This window comes from Oncorhynchus kisutch, linkage group LG8, assembly GCF_002021735.2.
Source record: "Oncorhynchus kisutch isolate 150728-3 linkage group LG8, Okis_V2, whole genome shotgun sequence".
Lineage (NCBI taxonomy): Eukaryota > Metazoa > Chordata > Actinopteri > Salmoniformes > Salmonidae > Oncorhynchus > Oncorhynchus kisutch.
The window spans coordinates 12,079,523-12,094,236 of record NC_034181.2 but is presented as its reverse complement, the minus strand read 5'-3'; the positions used below and the strand labels follow the sequence as shown (position 1 = coordinate 12,094,236).

Here is a 14,714-nt window from a genome sequence, read left to right as displayed (position 1 = left end):
ATAACTAGGGTCAGTGTTATAACTAGGGTCAGTGTTATAACTAGGGTGAATGTTATAACTAGTGTTATAACTAGGGTCAGTGTTATAACTAGTGTTAACTAGGGTCAGTGTTATAACTAGGGTCAGTGTTATAACTAGGGTCAGTGTTATAACTAGGGTCAGTGTTATAACTAGTTTAATCCCTAGGGTCAGTGTTATAACTAGTGTTATAACTGGGGTCAGTGGTATAACTAGGTTGAGTGTTATAACTAGTATTATAACTAGAGACAGTGTTATAACTAGTATTATAACTAGAGACAGTGTTATAACTAGGGTCAGTGTTATAACTAGTATTATAACTAGAGACAGTGTTATAACTGGGGTCAGTGTTATAACTAGTGTTATAACTGGGGTCAGTGTTATAACTAGTATTATAACTAGAGACAGTGTTATAACTAGTATTATAACTAGAGACAGTGTTATACCTAGAGACAGTGTTATAACTAGTATTATAACTAGAGACAGTGTTATAACTGGGGTCAGTGTTATAACTAGAGACAGTGTTATAACTAGTATTATAACTAGAGACAGTATTATAACTAGGGTCAGTGTTATAACTAGGGTCAGTGTTATAACTAGGGTCAGTGTTATAACTAGTATTATAACTAGAGACAGTGATATAACTAGGGTCAGTTTTATAACTAGTATTATAACTAAGGTCAGTGTTATAACTAGGGTCAGTGTTATAACTAGTATTATAACTAGAGACAGTGTTATAACTGGGGTCAGTGTTATAACTAGTGTTATAACTAGGGTCAGTTTTATAACTAGTGTTATAATTAGGGTCAGTGTTATATCTATGGTACTAGAGTTTTTCTTGGTTAGGTCAGGTAGACTGGAAAACTCCTGGCTTTCGGTTATTATAGCCATTCTAGCAATTATGACCATTTTATTATAACCATTCCAAACATGGATGAGAGGGAAGATGGATGAGAAGAAAGATGGATGAGAGGGAAGATGGAAAGAGATGGTAAATGGTTCAGAGGGATAACAAAAAAACAAAAAAAAGCATTCTAGTATTTGTCTTGCTAGTGACAAACCCAATTTCCCCTAGTGGGATAAAGTTTATCCAATTTCATTCAAGTCAATACAATCGGGCTTGAAAATCCAATGAAAACTAGACAGAGAGTGAAGAGGCTCCTGAACAACTCCTCACAACAAAAGAGAAGTGGCAAGGGACACGTAGTGTATTCCAAATGGCATCCTATTCCCTAAATAGTGCACTACATTTAACCAGAGAGATATGGGCCCTGGCCGAGAGTAGCACACTACATATGGAATAGGGTACCATTTGCAACGAAGCGGTACTCACCCGAAAGCAAAGACGTCTGACTGTTTGGAGAAAGGCAGCTTGTCCTCCTCTGTTTCCGGGGAGAGCTGAGAGACTATTTCAGGGGCCAGGTGACACAACCATCCACTGGGGATCCTCAGCTTGTCCTCTCTACGGCTGCAGAATAGAGACAGGTCAACAACAGTCTGAATGCGGAACGGTGTGAGGTCATTCAAAGTTTTCTCAAAGTTAATGGCCACCATTTTTTTGTTCTAATTGTTCAGAATGAATTAATATCATCCCTATACAGATAAAGCAGTTATGGGGTTGTACATTTCTTCTACTTTTGTGTTGTTATCTTGATCGAAATACAGTATTATTGTTTAATTGAAACTCAAAATTCATAGTTCATACACACACCAGAAGACATCTAAAACAACTGGAAGGCATCGTTTTGTGTCAAGGATGAATCTGTCCTTTTCTTTCCCATCTACACAAACGCACCCTGAGACATCCTGCTGGATGACATCACACCCCAAACGCACCGTGAGACATCCTGCTGGATGACATCACACCCCAAACGCACCCTGAGACATCCTGCTGGATGACATCACACCCCAAACGCACCGTGAGACATCCTGCTGGATGACATCACACCCCAAACGCACCCTGAGACATCCTGCTGGATGACATCACACCCCAAACGCACCCTGAGACATCCTGCTGGATGACATCACACCCCAAACGCACCCTGAGACATCCTGCTGGATGACATCACACCCCAAACGCATCCTGAGACATCCTGCTGGATGACATCACACCCCAAACGCACCCTGAGACATCCTGCTGGATGACATCAAACCCCAAACGCACCTGAGACATCCTGCTGAATGACATCACACCCCAAACACACCCTGAGACATCCTGCTGGATGACATCACACCCCAAACACACCCTGAGACATCCTGCTGGATGACATCACACCCCAAACGCACCTGAGACATCCTGCTGGATGACATCACACCCCAAACGCACCCTGAGACATCCTGCTGGATGACATCACACCCCAAACGCACCGTGAGACATCCTGCTGGATGACATCACACCCCAAACGCACCGTGAGACATCCTGCTGGATGACATCACACCCCAAACGCACCCTGAGACATCCTGCTGGATGACATCACACCCCAAACACACTGTGAGACATCCTGCTGGATGACATCACACCCCAAACGCACCCTGAGACATCCTGCTGGATGACATCACACCCCAAACGCACCCTGAGACATCCTGCTGGATGACATCACACCAAAAACGCACCCTGAGACATCATGCTGGATGACATCACACCCCAAACACACCCTGAGACATCCTGCTGGATGACATCACACCCCAAACGCACCCTGAGACATCCTGCTGGATGACATCACACCCCAAACGCACCCTGAGACATCCTGCTGGATGACATCACACCCCAAACGCACCTGAGACATCCTGCTGGATGACATCACACCCCAAACGCACCCTGAGACATATTTCTGGATGACATCACACCCCAAACGCACCCTGAGACATATTTCTGGATGACATCACACCCCATTAGAAAGTCTAAATCCTGATGGCTCTCTTCTCCCTCTCTTTCCATCATGTTCATACCATCTCTCTTTATCTCTCTCTCTCTCTTTATCTTTCCCATCTCTCTCTCTCTCTTTCTCTCCCATCTCTCTTATCTCTCTCATTCTCCCATCTCTCTCTCTCATCTCTCTCATTCTTCCATCTCTCTCTTATATCTCTATCACTCTCATTCTCCCATCTCTCTCTCTCTTCTCTCCTCTCCCTCTTATCTCTCTCTCTCTCTTCTCTCTCTCTCTCTCTCTTATCTCTCTCTCTCTTATATCTCTCTCTCTCTCTCTCGGTTTGTTGTTTTGGGAAGTTTGTTGTTTTGGAAAGTTCTGAAAGTGTCACACCCTGATCTGTTTCACCTGTCTTTGTGATGGTCTCCACCCCCCTCCAGGTGTCGCCCATCTTCCCTATGATGCCCTGTGTATTTATACCTGTGTTCTCTGTTTGCCTGTTGCCAGTTTGTCTTGTTTGTCAAGTCAACCAGCGTTTTTGTGTCTCAGCATCTGCTTTTCCCCAGTCTCTCTTTTCTCGTCCTCCTGGTGTTTGACCCTTGCCTGTCCTGACCCTGTACGTGCCCACCTGACCACTCTGCCTGCCCCTGACCCTGACCCTGACCCTGACCCTGACCCTTGCCTGTCCTGACCCTGTACGTGCCCACCTGACCACTCTGCCTGCCCCTGACCCTGACCCTGCCTGCCGTCCTGTACCTTTGCCCCTGTGGCTGTAATAAACATTGTTACTTCGACACGGTCTGCATCTGGGTCTTACCTTGATACCTGATAGAAAGTCAATTGAAAAAGTTTGGTTACTAGCTAGCTACCTTTTGAGTTTGGATTCCGCGACTCGGTTGGCATCAGTTGCTGGAACTGCTACTATCTGTCCAGTGATCTTGCCTGCTTTTTTGACACCACACTTCACACAACAAGTCCTGCAGGCTCTAGTGTTATCTTATCGTGATTATTGTCCAGTCATATGGTCAAGTGCTGCAAAGAAAGACCTAGTTAAGCTGCAGCTGGCCCAGAACAGAGGGCTAATATTAATAATTTGCATGCCAGTCTCTCTTGGCTAAGAGTTGAGGAAAGACTGACTGCATCACTTCTTGTTTTAATAAGAAACATTAATGTGTTGGAAATTCCAAATAGTTTGCATAGTAAACTGAAACGGAGCACTGACACACACATTTACCCCACCAGACATGCCACTAGGTTTGTTTTCACAGTCCCCAGGTTTAGAACAAATGAAAGGAAATGTACAGTATTATACAAAGGCATGAGTGCATGGAACTCCCTTCAATCTCATATAGCGCAAGTAAACAGCAAACCTGCTTTCAAAAAATAAATGAAGCAACACTTCATGACACAACGCCTCTCCCCCATGTCACATACTTGTTGTGTGTATGTACTGACATGTACGTGGAACTGATAGAGGCACACAAACACACTACATGTTCATGTATGTAAATTGTAAAGTCTTTTGTCTGTAATATATTTTCCGTTATGTGTTGAACCCCAGTAAGACTAGCTGCCACCACTGGTGTCGACCACTGGGGATCCTAATAAATCAAATCAAATCGACCACAACCCTTCTGACATTCTCAACTACTTCAAAATGCATCCTGAGCGCTCACTGACTCAGTCAAATAGACAGGGACACTGGCAGCGCTGCAATAATACACAGCACTGCATTGCACTACTGTGGGTATATCCATCCAAAGGATCTGCTATCTGCCCACTCATTCATCAGTTTTCATCATGATGCACACAACAACACATTGAGTCATGAAACTGATGGTTTCATTTAGCTACCCACTGTAGTTCTTATTTAATGATGAATATAAATATGCAGGGCGTTGTTTGTTTTCTCTTGGTGATAATGATAATTGATCATTCAGAGGGTTGGCTTTGGTAGGTGAGAAAGTTTTCCTACCAAAAAAAAGAGATAACCAGGGGCAGAAGGTAGCCTAGTGGTTTGAGTACTGAGTCAGTAACCCGAAAGGTTTGGTCTGTCGTTCTGCCACTGAACAGGGCAGTTAACCCACTGTTCCTAGGCAGTCATTGTAAATAAGAATTTGTTCTTAAGTGACTTGCCTGGTTCAATGAAAACAGGCTGATTATTCAACTGCCAGTTAGCAGAGGCCCAGTATTGTTGACATTTCAGACATCTGCATATCCTCATGTGTGTTTGGCAGGGTGACACTACATGAATGGTTGTCAAACATTTCCCGGTAAAAATGAGAAACACTCCTGTTTGTATGACACACACACACACACATACTCCTGCCGCCACCACAACATAACGTTCCTGCTGAGAGTGAGGGGCGGTAGGTAAATGTTTGTCTTGTCATTCCGTCAGACCTGTTTATTAGCAAGCTGTCTCGACAGCCAATGAAAATAAACAACAACATAAACAAGTCACAACTACTGACGTTAGATTAACCATCTCACACCTAGCTATTTGTTTCTGTAATTAATTTAGATGTTCAACTTTGAAATAGAGGCTTCTGGGTATTGACGACAATACCAGATGTCTATGAGGGTTTAATCAGGATGGGACGTCTCAAAAACAGCAACAAAAACATATTTAGATTATTTTCCCAATAATTTTGGGGGTGGCTTTCTTCATCGTCCAGAGAGATGCCAAAAACATCAAATGATAACCTGACAAACAGTAAACCTTAGTGTGGCCATTGTGAGCATTGGTGCACAGTCATTTCATAGAGACTTTTGTACACTGCAAGTCAAATAGCACAACAGGAAATACAAAAGAAAAACCTTTCCAGGTTTTCTCTGTTTGGCATTGCAGTAACAACAGTTCCTTAAAACAATCCTAACACAATGATCAGAGTGAATCACATATTCTTTGATCTGTTAGAATCTTTAGATGTTGTGTCCATACACACATTCTGTTTTGCTCCTGCTTCTGTCTAGTCAACCAGCCTGGTCTCATTGACTAGACGTAACATAGTAAATGTACAGACGGGACACTCAAATTAGTATGATACCGTATGTTACGTTTGGTATGGTTACATTAGACAGATGGTTACTTAAGTAAAAAAACAAAAGTAGGGTGGGTTGGTGTATAATGAAAACATCTAACAACCTAAAGGTTGTGAGATTGAATCTCATCACGGACAACTTTAGCATTTTAGCTAATTGGCAACTTTTCAACTACTTACCACTTTTTAGCAATTTGTTAGCTAACCGTTCCCCTAACCTTAACCTTTTTAGCTAATCCTTCCCTTTCCCCTAACCCTTTAACCTAAACTTAACCCTAACCCCAACTTCTAGCCTAGCTAACGTTAACTAGCCAGCTAACTGCCTAGTTAGCTGCCTAGTCACCTAGCTAGAATTTGTAACATATCATATGTTTTGCAAATTTGTAACATATCATTTGAATTGTAATTCGTAGCATATCACACAAAATGAGTGATGGACATCCACAAATCAATAATTGCCATAAAAACGTAAAACATATCATACTAAATGGGGGGTATCAGATTTACGTACAGAAGAATATGAAATGCTCTGAGACCAGGTTGAGTAAAAGACTATAGTACTATACAAAGTATTGATTCCAGAGCAAACCTAAATGGCAGTTGGCTATACTGGAAACTAACGATAGACTGGACAAGGCTGTATAAGATCTAGGTGCATGTTGCATCATGTTACAGGATTGCATATCTGTCTAAAGTAACACTTCAGAATTTATTTAGAAGAGGCTTCAGGTTTTAATGAGTGTTAAGAATGCCAATATAAAACCATCCATCTTCATTTGACATAAACAGTGACTCAACTCATACACTTTTCCTACCCTCTTCCATCCATGGTGTTGAAATGCACTCCTACGCAACACCACGTTTCAACTATGTTGTACAAACTTGTTGAAAACACACTACGCAATATCTCTTGTTGGGAAGCCGGCTGATTCTAATAATTAGTAGTACATAGCACGTGTAATCGTCTCACAGTCAATAGCAGGAACACATCTCATACCTACTGGAGATTTTTAATTGATGTGGCCAATTAAATGGAAATACATCCATCATGACAAACCTAATCACCAGTCAATTATAGCAGTTGGTGTCGTCTCACCATATATGTCAATCAAAATCTAAAGAGACAAAGAAAACGTACTTTGCAGTGTTTTTGAAAGAAAAACACACACACACACACACACACACACTTCCTTTGAACATGTTGCTAACGCCTGTAAAGCTGCTCCAGATATAAGTATTGACATAAGATTTATTAAGATGCTTTGCTGTGTGAAACTTGTGGCTGCTGGCATTTCAGGGAGCAGTCATTTCGGGGAGCAGTCATTTCGGGGAGCAGTCATTACAGGAAGCAGTCATTTCAGGGAGCAGTCATTTCATGGAGCAGTCATTTCAGGGAGCAGTCATTTTAGGGAGCAGTCATTTCAGGGAGCAGTCATTTCATGAAGCAGTCATTTCAGGGAGCAGTCATTTCGGGGAGTAGTCATTTCGGGGAGCAGTCATTTCAGGGAGCAATCATTTCAGGGAGCAGTCATTTCAGGGAGAAGTCATTTCGGGGAGCAGTCATTTCAGGGAGCAGTCATTTCAGGGAGCAGTCATTTCAGGGAGCAGTCATTTCAGGGAGCAGTCATTTCAGGGAGCAGTCATTTCAGGAAGCAGTCATTTCAGGGAGCAGTCATTTCAGGGAGCAGTCATTTCATGAAGCAGTCATTTCAGGGAGCAGTCATTTCAGGAATCAGTCATTTCATGAAGCAGTCATTTCAGGGAGCAGTCATTTCAGGGAGCAGTCATTTCAGGAAGCAGTCATTTCATGAAGCAGTCATTTCAGGGAGCAGTCATTTCAGGGAGCAGTCATTTCAGCATAGCAGCAGAAGAAAGCAGAGATAGACTTTAATCACTCTCAGGGAGACAAATTAAATAGAGATTAGCACCGATCCATATAATTTTCTAGATAATACAGACATTTGAACCACTAAGTGTATAATCATCACTGCAGTAAAGTAACTACCACAGCAGGCGGGGTTATAATGACACACTCCTTTCTATTTGGTTTGGTTTTGTTTTCCTACTTTATGCTTTATTTAACAGATGTATCTATGTATCTTATCCCAGCACATCTACTGTACTGTACTGCACTCTACTGAACTGGAATGTAAAGTACAACAGTAAGTACTAACCTGCCGGCTTGCAGAACCCCAGATATGGTGAAGAGTCCGAAGTCGGTGATGACCACTTTGCCGTTGTCATAGAAAACATTCTTGGACTTCATGTCCTTGTGTAGGATCCCCTTGGCATGAAGATAGCCCATTCCCTGAAAACAACACAAACATAACTCATTGAGAGTCTAGACTGAGTCATATTTTGTCACCAATATTGTTGTAGAAGAAATGTATTGATTGAATGATCCAGGCAGTCTCCAACACATTGATTATGTTGTTAAGGTAATGTGTAATGAGTCTTAAAAACATTACAGTACCTTAACCATCTCCTGGGCGATCTGTCTGGTCTTGTTGACATCCAGGATGACTTTGGCATCCCTCACCACCGAATACAGGGTCCTTCCCTTACACAAGCTGAGAGAGAGACATTACAACTTAACAACACATCATACATTAGAATACAGTAGATTATAATAGATTAAGGTATGGTAGAGTAGAAAATAATAGATTAAAGTAGAGTAGTGTAGTGTAAAGTAGTGTAATGTGGTGTATAGTAGAGTAGTGTAGAGTAGTGTAATGTGGAGTAGTGTATAGTAGTGTAGTGTAGTGTAGTGTAGAATATAGTAGAGTAGAGTAGAGTATAGTCTAGTAGTGTAGAATGGTGTTATGCAGAGTAGTGTAGAGTAGAATAGAGTAGTGTAGAATATAGTAGAGTAGAGTAGAATAGATTTGAGTGGTGTAGAGTAGAATATAGTAGAGTAGAGTAGTGTAGAGTAGAACATAGTAGAGTGGTGTAGAGTAGAATATAGTAGAGTAGAATATAGTAGAATAGAGTAGAGTAAAGTAGAGGAGAGTAGAATAGAGTAGAACATAGTAGAGTAGTTTAGAGTAGAATATAGTAGAGTAGAGTAGTGTAGAATATAGTAAAGTAGAGTAGAGTAGAATAGAGTAGAGTAGAATATAGTAGAGTAGAATAGAGTAGAATAGAGTAGTGTAGAGTAGTGTAGAGTAGTTTAGAGTAGAATATGGTAGTGTAGTGTAGTGTAGAATATAGTAGATTAGAATAGAGTAGAGTAGAGTAGAGTAGTGTAGAGTAGAGTAGAATATAGTGGCAGGGTAGTGTAGTGTAGAATAGAGTAGAGTAAAGTAGAGGAGAGTAGACTAGAGTAGAGTAGTGTAGTGTAGAGTAGAATAGAGTAGAGGAGAGTAGAATAGAGTAGAGTAGAGTAAAGTAGTGTAGAGTAGTGTAGACTAGAAAATAATAGAGTAGAGTAGAGTAAAGTAGAGGAGAGTAGAATAGAGTAGAGTAGTATAGAATAGAATAATATATTCATCTTCATAGAAAGAGAAGCATTGTTTAATGAAATCATATGATATGTTTTTTCTTTTTTTCCCCAGGGGGGTATTGTTGTTAATTGAATATTCAATAATGATGGTGGTATCAGTCCAGTGTACAGACATATCCATTCTGTTTTGTTGTTAATTGAATATTCAATAATGATGATGGTATCAGTCCAGTGTACAGACATATCCATTCTGTTTTGTTGTTAATTGAATATTCAATAATGATGGTGGTATCAGTCCAGTGTACAGACATATCCATTCTGTTTTGTTGTTAATGGAATATTCAATAATGATGATGGTATCAGTCCAGTGTACGGACCTATCCATTCTGTTTTGTTGTTAATTGAATATTCAATAATGATGATGGTATCAGTCCAGTGTACAGACATATCCATTCTGTTTTGTTGTTAATTGAATATTCAATAATGATGGTGGTATCAGTCCAGTGTACAGACATATCCATTCTGTTTTGTTGTTAATGGAATATTCAATAATGATGATGGTATCAGTCCAGTGTACGGACCTATCCATTCTGTTTGTTGTTAATTGAATATTCAATAATGATGATGGTATCAGTCCAGTGTACGGACCTATCCATTCTGTTTGTTGTTAATTGAATATTCAATAATGATGATGGTATCAGTCCAGTGTACGGACCTATCCATTCTGTTTTGTTGTTAATTGAATATTCATAAATGATGATGGTATCAGTCCAGTGTACGGGACCTATCCATTCTGTTTTGTTGTTAATTGAATATTACACATTACATTACATCTCCAATAACACAAGCTGAGCATTTGGCTTTGTAGTGGAGGAATAACTGGTTTGCAATCTATCCCCAAGGCCTCTCGTTTGGCCTCAGAGGGCAGGCGATGGATGAGAGCAGAGAACAACTAAAGCCAGCTGTTGACTACCATCTATCCACTCCTAGTGAATCACAGCCAGGTGTTGACTGCCATCTATCCACTCCTAGTGAATCACAGCCAGGTGTTGACTGCCATCTATCCACTCCTGGTGAATCACAGCCAGGTGTTGACTGCCATCTATCCATTCTTGGTGAATCACAGCCAGGTGTTGACTGCCATCTATCCATTCCTGGTGAATCACAGCCAGGTGTTGACTGCCATCTATCCACTCCTGGTGAATCATAGCCAGGTGTTGACTGCCATCTATCCACTCCTGGTGAATCACAGCCAGGGGTTGACTGCCATCTATCCACTCCTGGTGAATCACAGCCAGGGGTTGACTGCCATCTATCCACTCCTGGTGAATCACAGCCAGGGGTTGACTGCCATCTAACAGTAATGTCACAGGGCAACCCCAAAAAGTTTCAGCTGGACTGAAAGAGATAGCTCAGCAAGATAAGCTCTCTCTCTCTCTTTCTCTCTCGTCAGACCAGACCTCTTCATTATACAACCTCACAGGGTGGTCCCGCAGGTCTGGGAGAGTGTCTTGCTGGTGATCTGTTGATCTGTTGCTTTTGTGTGAAGTGTTGGGGCTGCGTTTGAGGGCGATGTCCTTTAGGGTCCGGGCGAAGGTGGGCACTGCTGCCTTGTATAGGTGGACCTGGTCGTAAAGGCTCTTCAAGTCTCTTCACATTATCTCTTTGATAATGTGAAAGTCCAGCTGAAACTTTTCTTCTGGTGCTTTTGTGAGTGTAATGTTAACTGTTTATTTTTTATTCTTTATTTCACTTTTATTCATTATCTATGTCACTTGCTTATGCACTGCAAACATGTTTCCCATGCCAATAAAGCCCTTTGAATTGAGAGAGAGTATCATTACATCTCCTCACATCCTAAAGCCTCCCACCTCCCATCACCCCAAAGCCCCTCCCCCTCACCCACCTTCCATCATGCCAAAGCCCCTTCCCCTCACCCCCATTCCATCACCCCAAAGCCCCTCCCCTCCCCCCCCTTCTATCACCCCAAAGCCCCTCCCCCCGTCACCCCTTCTATCACCCCAAAGCCTCGGCCCCCTCCTCCCCCGTCAACCCTTCTATCACCCCAAACCCTCACCCCCTCCTCTCACCACAAAGCCTTCCCCCTCCCCCTGAATGTGATGGATTGACGCAGCTAGGTGACATCCAGATGGCCTGAGGGCCAAACTGATACCGGAGCTTCATGCATATTCATTCATACAACGAGGTAAGGTGACAGGAGACATTTTTAGCATCTCTCTGGGCTCTGGCTCCGTGAGACGGGATGGGGACCTTATATCACCTGATGACGCACCGTCAACAACTTCAGCTACCGATAAACATCCAGGGATGACATAAATTACTGCCATAGCTTTCAAGTGTGTGTGTGTGTGTGTGTGTGTGTGTGTGTGTGCATGTTGTCAACAGTCGGGATGAATACAGTCAGGATAGTAATACACGGATGGAGTTGTATTCGTGGCTCTCTCTGCTGAGCAAAAGCCAATAAAGTCACCAAAACACTCAGAGAGCCTAGAGAGCCTTGAAAAGCAGAGTAATTATTCCTTATGGATAGAAACCTGCAGTGACAGGAAACGGCTAATGATTATTCCACGCTGCGGGTGCTCTTGCAAATCAATCCACACACACAGCCACTCATGGCGAATCAAAGACAAACAATCAATATTAATATTGGCTGAATTGTCCGCATCACTGACTAACCTTTCATCCCTGCCTGGTATAAGCCAATTTCATCCTCACTCAGGTTCAATTTGACATGTTTTTCCTGTTGGTCTCCGGGGTAATAAGCCTGAGTGGAATAATTAAGACTAGAGCGGCTCTATAGCAGGTACTGTATATTAAGAGCAGCTCTATGCAGCTAGCTATGACATTTACTTTGATTACATGCACTCACTCATCTCAGCACTCAGGACTTGTACAAGGTAAAGCAGTCCTTTGAAATATTGTTTGCGAGTGTTGGTGGTTCGCCGAACTATGCTTGCATGATGAGTGATTTTGCCTGACAGCCAAAAAGTTGTGTTATAGCTCCCAGAGTAAATGCCTAGGCTTTAGCTCAAAGGGTTATTGCAATCTTGGGTCATGCAGACAATTCAGGGTTGATACTCGGTCCATAAGGGAAGGAATGGCATTGTTTCTATAACATCCCTCATTTCAATTTACTCAACTGCATAATTCTTGAAGTTTACACGGTACTAATCCAAAATCAAGCATAACATCCTCTGGTTTTAGATTCAGTTTTTTTGTGAAACATTATTTTTGCTACCTTGTGCACTGAGCTGTTATCATAACAGGGGAAGGGGGCTTCAGACTGGTTTGATGAGTTACCCTCACATTTCCTCTGAAGAAACAATGACACAGCAGTTTAACTGACGAATAGAAAACGAGGGAGAGAATCAAAGGAGTTCTTGTTGTTTTGTTACTTTGTGGGGTCTTTCCTTTGTTGGAAAAGGGACCAGAGGAATTTCCCTAAACATGAACACTACAAAACATTTAGTCACGTCTAGACAGGGATTTAACTACAATATGATTACAACTGCTTCACCTCCAGGTATACACTTCTACTCGTGAGGTCATTTGGATTCCGCCTTCACCTTAGCAAACATGAATTTTCTTATCCGTAACATTGTCTGTTTCTGTTCTTAGCCAGCCACTAACATTTCATATTTTATTCATAAAAATCTCCTGCCAGATAAACACCTTGAGATTAATCATCAAGTTCATTTTTGGGGGGTGTCCTGTTACATGACAAACAATACCATGCCTCTAAACCTATAACGGTGCATCCTGAAAGGCCAGTCTTTGTGTAAGCACAGATCTTTAGACAACGCGCAAGGGCTGTGGCGAATCACTACACACCCGGCTTGGCTCAACCCAGTGCACTTCAAATCAGCCAGACAGCACAGCCAGGACACTGCCTTTGGCTTCATTGAGACACCCATGTCACACACTAGTGCTCCAGAAGGGAATGGAGCGCTGTATGATGATCGAAAGTGAATCTACAAAAACATCACCCTTGTTGGAGAGAGAGAGACTCTGACTCAGGCCGCAGGGTAACAAAGACTGGGTCACTCATACTATGTAGTTAAGCTACTTCACAAGAGTATTGTATTTTGTTTTACACAGCTTCACTGCTTTACGATAGCTTTGCAGGGATTTTGATGTCAACGTTCAGAAAAAGGATTGGGCGATAGCATCCACTTCACCACTCTAGGAGGTTAACACTGTGGGATCAGAGACAGGAGAGGGGAATTTAAGGAGGGGGTTACTGTGACGTTAAAAGGGGAGAGCTGCTTCCCTACACTAAGAGACCAGCTGGTGGTATGGGACTACCACCAACCATCACAGATGTTACTTAATGTATTGCTGTTCCTAAACTGTCCAGTATAATTATGGCAGGTTTGTCAGACCCAATTCCTTATCCTGTACTTGAAGAGGACCCACAACGACATGCTTACTGATGCAGTTCGATTAGAAGACCACAGTCAGTTCGTCAGTTGGCTGGGATCCATGTTGGAACAGAGCTCAGGAATGACAAACATCATCACTCACCTGGTGAAGATGGCCAGGGGTGGGGGGCTCATGCAGACACCCATGAACAGGACCACACACACACACACACACACACAGGTGAGGGTTTAGGGGACTCACCTGGTGATGATGGCCAGGTGTGGGGGGCTCATGCAGACACCCATGAACAGGACCACACATACACACACACACACACACACACACACAGGTGAGGGTTTAGGGGACTCACCTGGTGATGATGGTCAGGTGTGGGGGGCTCATGCAGACACCCATGAACAGGACCACACACACACACACACACAGGTGAGGGTTTAGGGGACTCACCTGGTGATGATGGCCAGGTGTGGGGGGCTCATGCAGACACCCATGAAGAGGACTACGTTCTCATGTCGGGTGTTACGGTAGGCCATCACCTCCCGCTTGAAGGCCTTCAGCTGGTCCTCGTTGTCCCGCTCGATGTCGATGAGGCGGATGGCCACCTCACCATGCCAGCGCCCGTGGAACACTAGCCCGAAGCGACCTGAAGAGAACAGAAGGTAACTTAGAGATTAGAGAGGTGGACCTGTAGCCAGAGGGTCGCTGGTTCAAATCTCAAGTTGGATCTGAATTAGTAACTAAAGGACTACTAGTATCAGATCCCAGCTAAAATGTCCCACCATTGTGACCCTGAAGCAAGGCACTTCAGGGCAGCAGGTAGCCTAGTGGTTAGTGTGTTCGGTTGCTGGATCAAATCCCCAAACTGACAAGGTAAAAATCTGTCGTTCTTCCCTTGAACAAGGCAGTTAACCCACTGCTCCCCGGTAGCCTGTTATTGTAAAT

At 42.8% G+C, this 14,714-nt stretch overlaps 1 protein-coding gene across 3 annotated transcripts in view; it reads right to left on the bottom strand.

The window, feature by feature from the left end:
• Positions 1 to 14,714, bottom strand: part of LOC109894953 (kinase suppressor of Ras 2) — a 133,485-nt gene that overhangs the window by 9,734 nt on the left and 109,037 nt on the right. For all 3 annotated transcript variants that reach the window (XM_031829678.1, XM_031829679.1, XM_031829680.1), the window contains 4 exons: positions 14,220 to 14,415; positions 8,403 to 8,499; positions 8,104 to 8,237; positions 1,352 to 1,486 (listed from right to left, as the gene is read on the bottom strand). In XM_031829678.1, the coding sequence (XP_031685538.1) occupies positions 1,352 to 1,486; positions 8,104 to 8,237; positions 8,403 to 8,499; positions 14,220 to 14,415 (562 nt within the window). The remainder of the gene's footprint in view (positions 1 to 1,351; positions 1,487 to 8,103; positions 8,238 to 8,402; positions 8,500 to 14,219; positions 14,416 to 14,714) is intronic.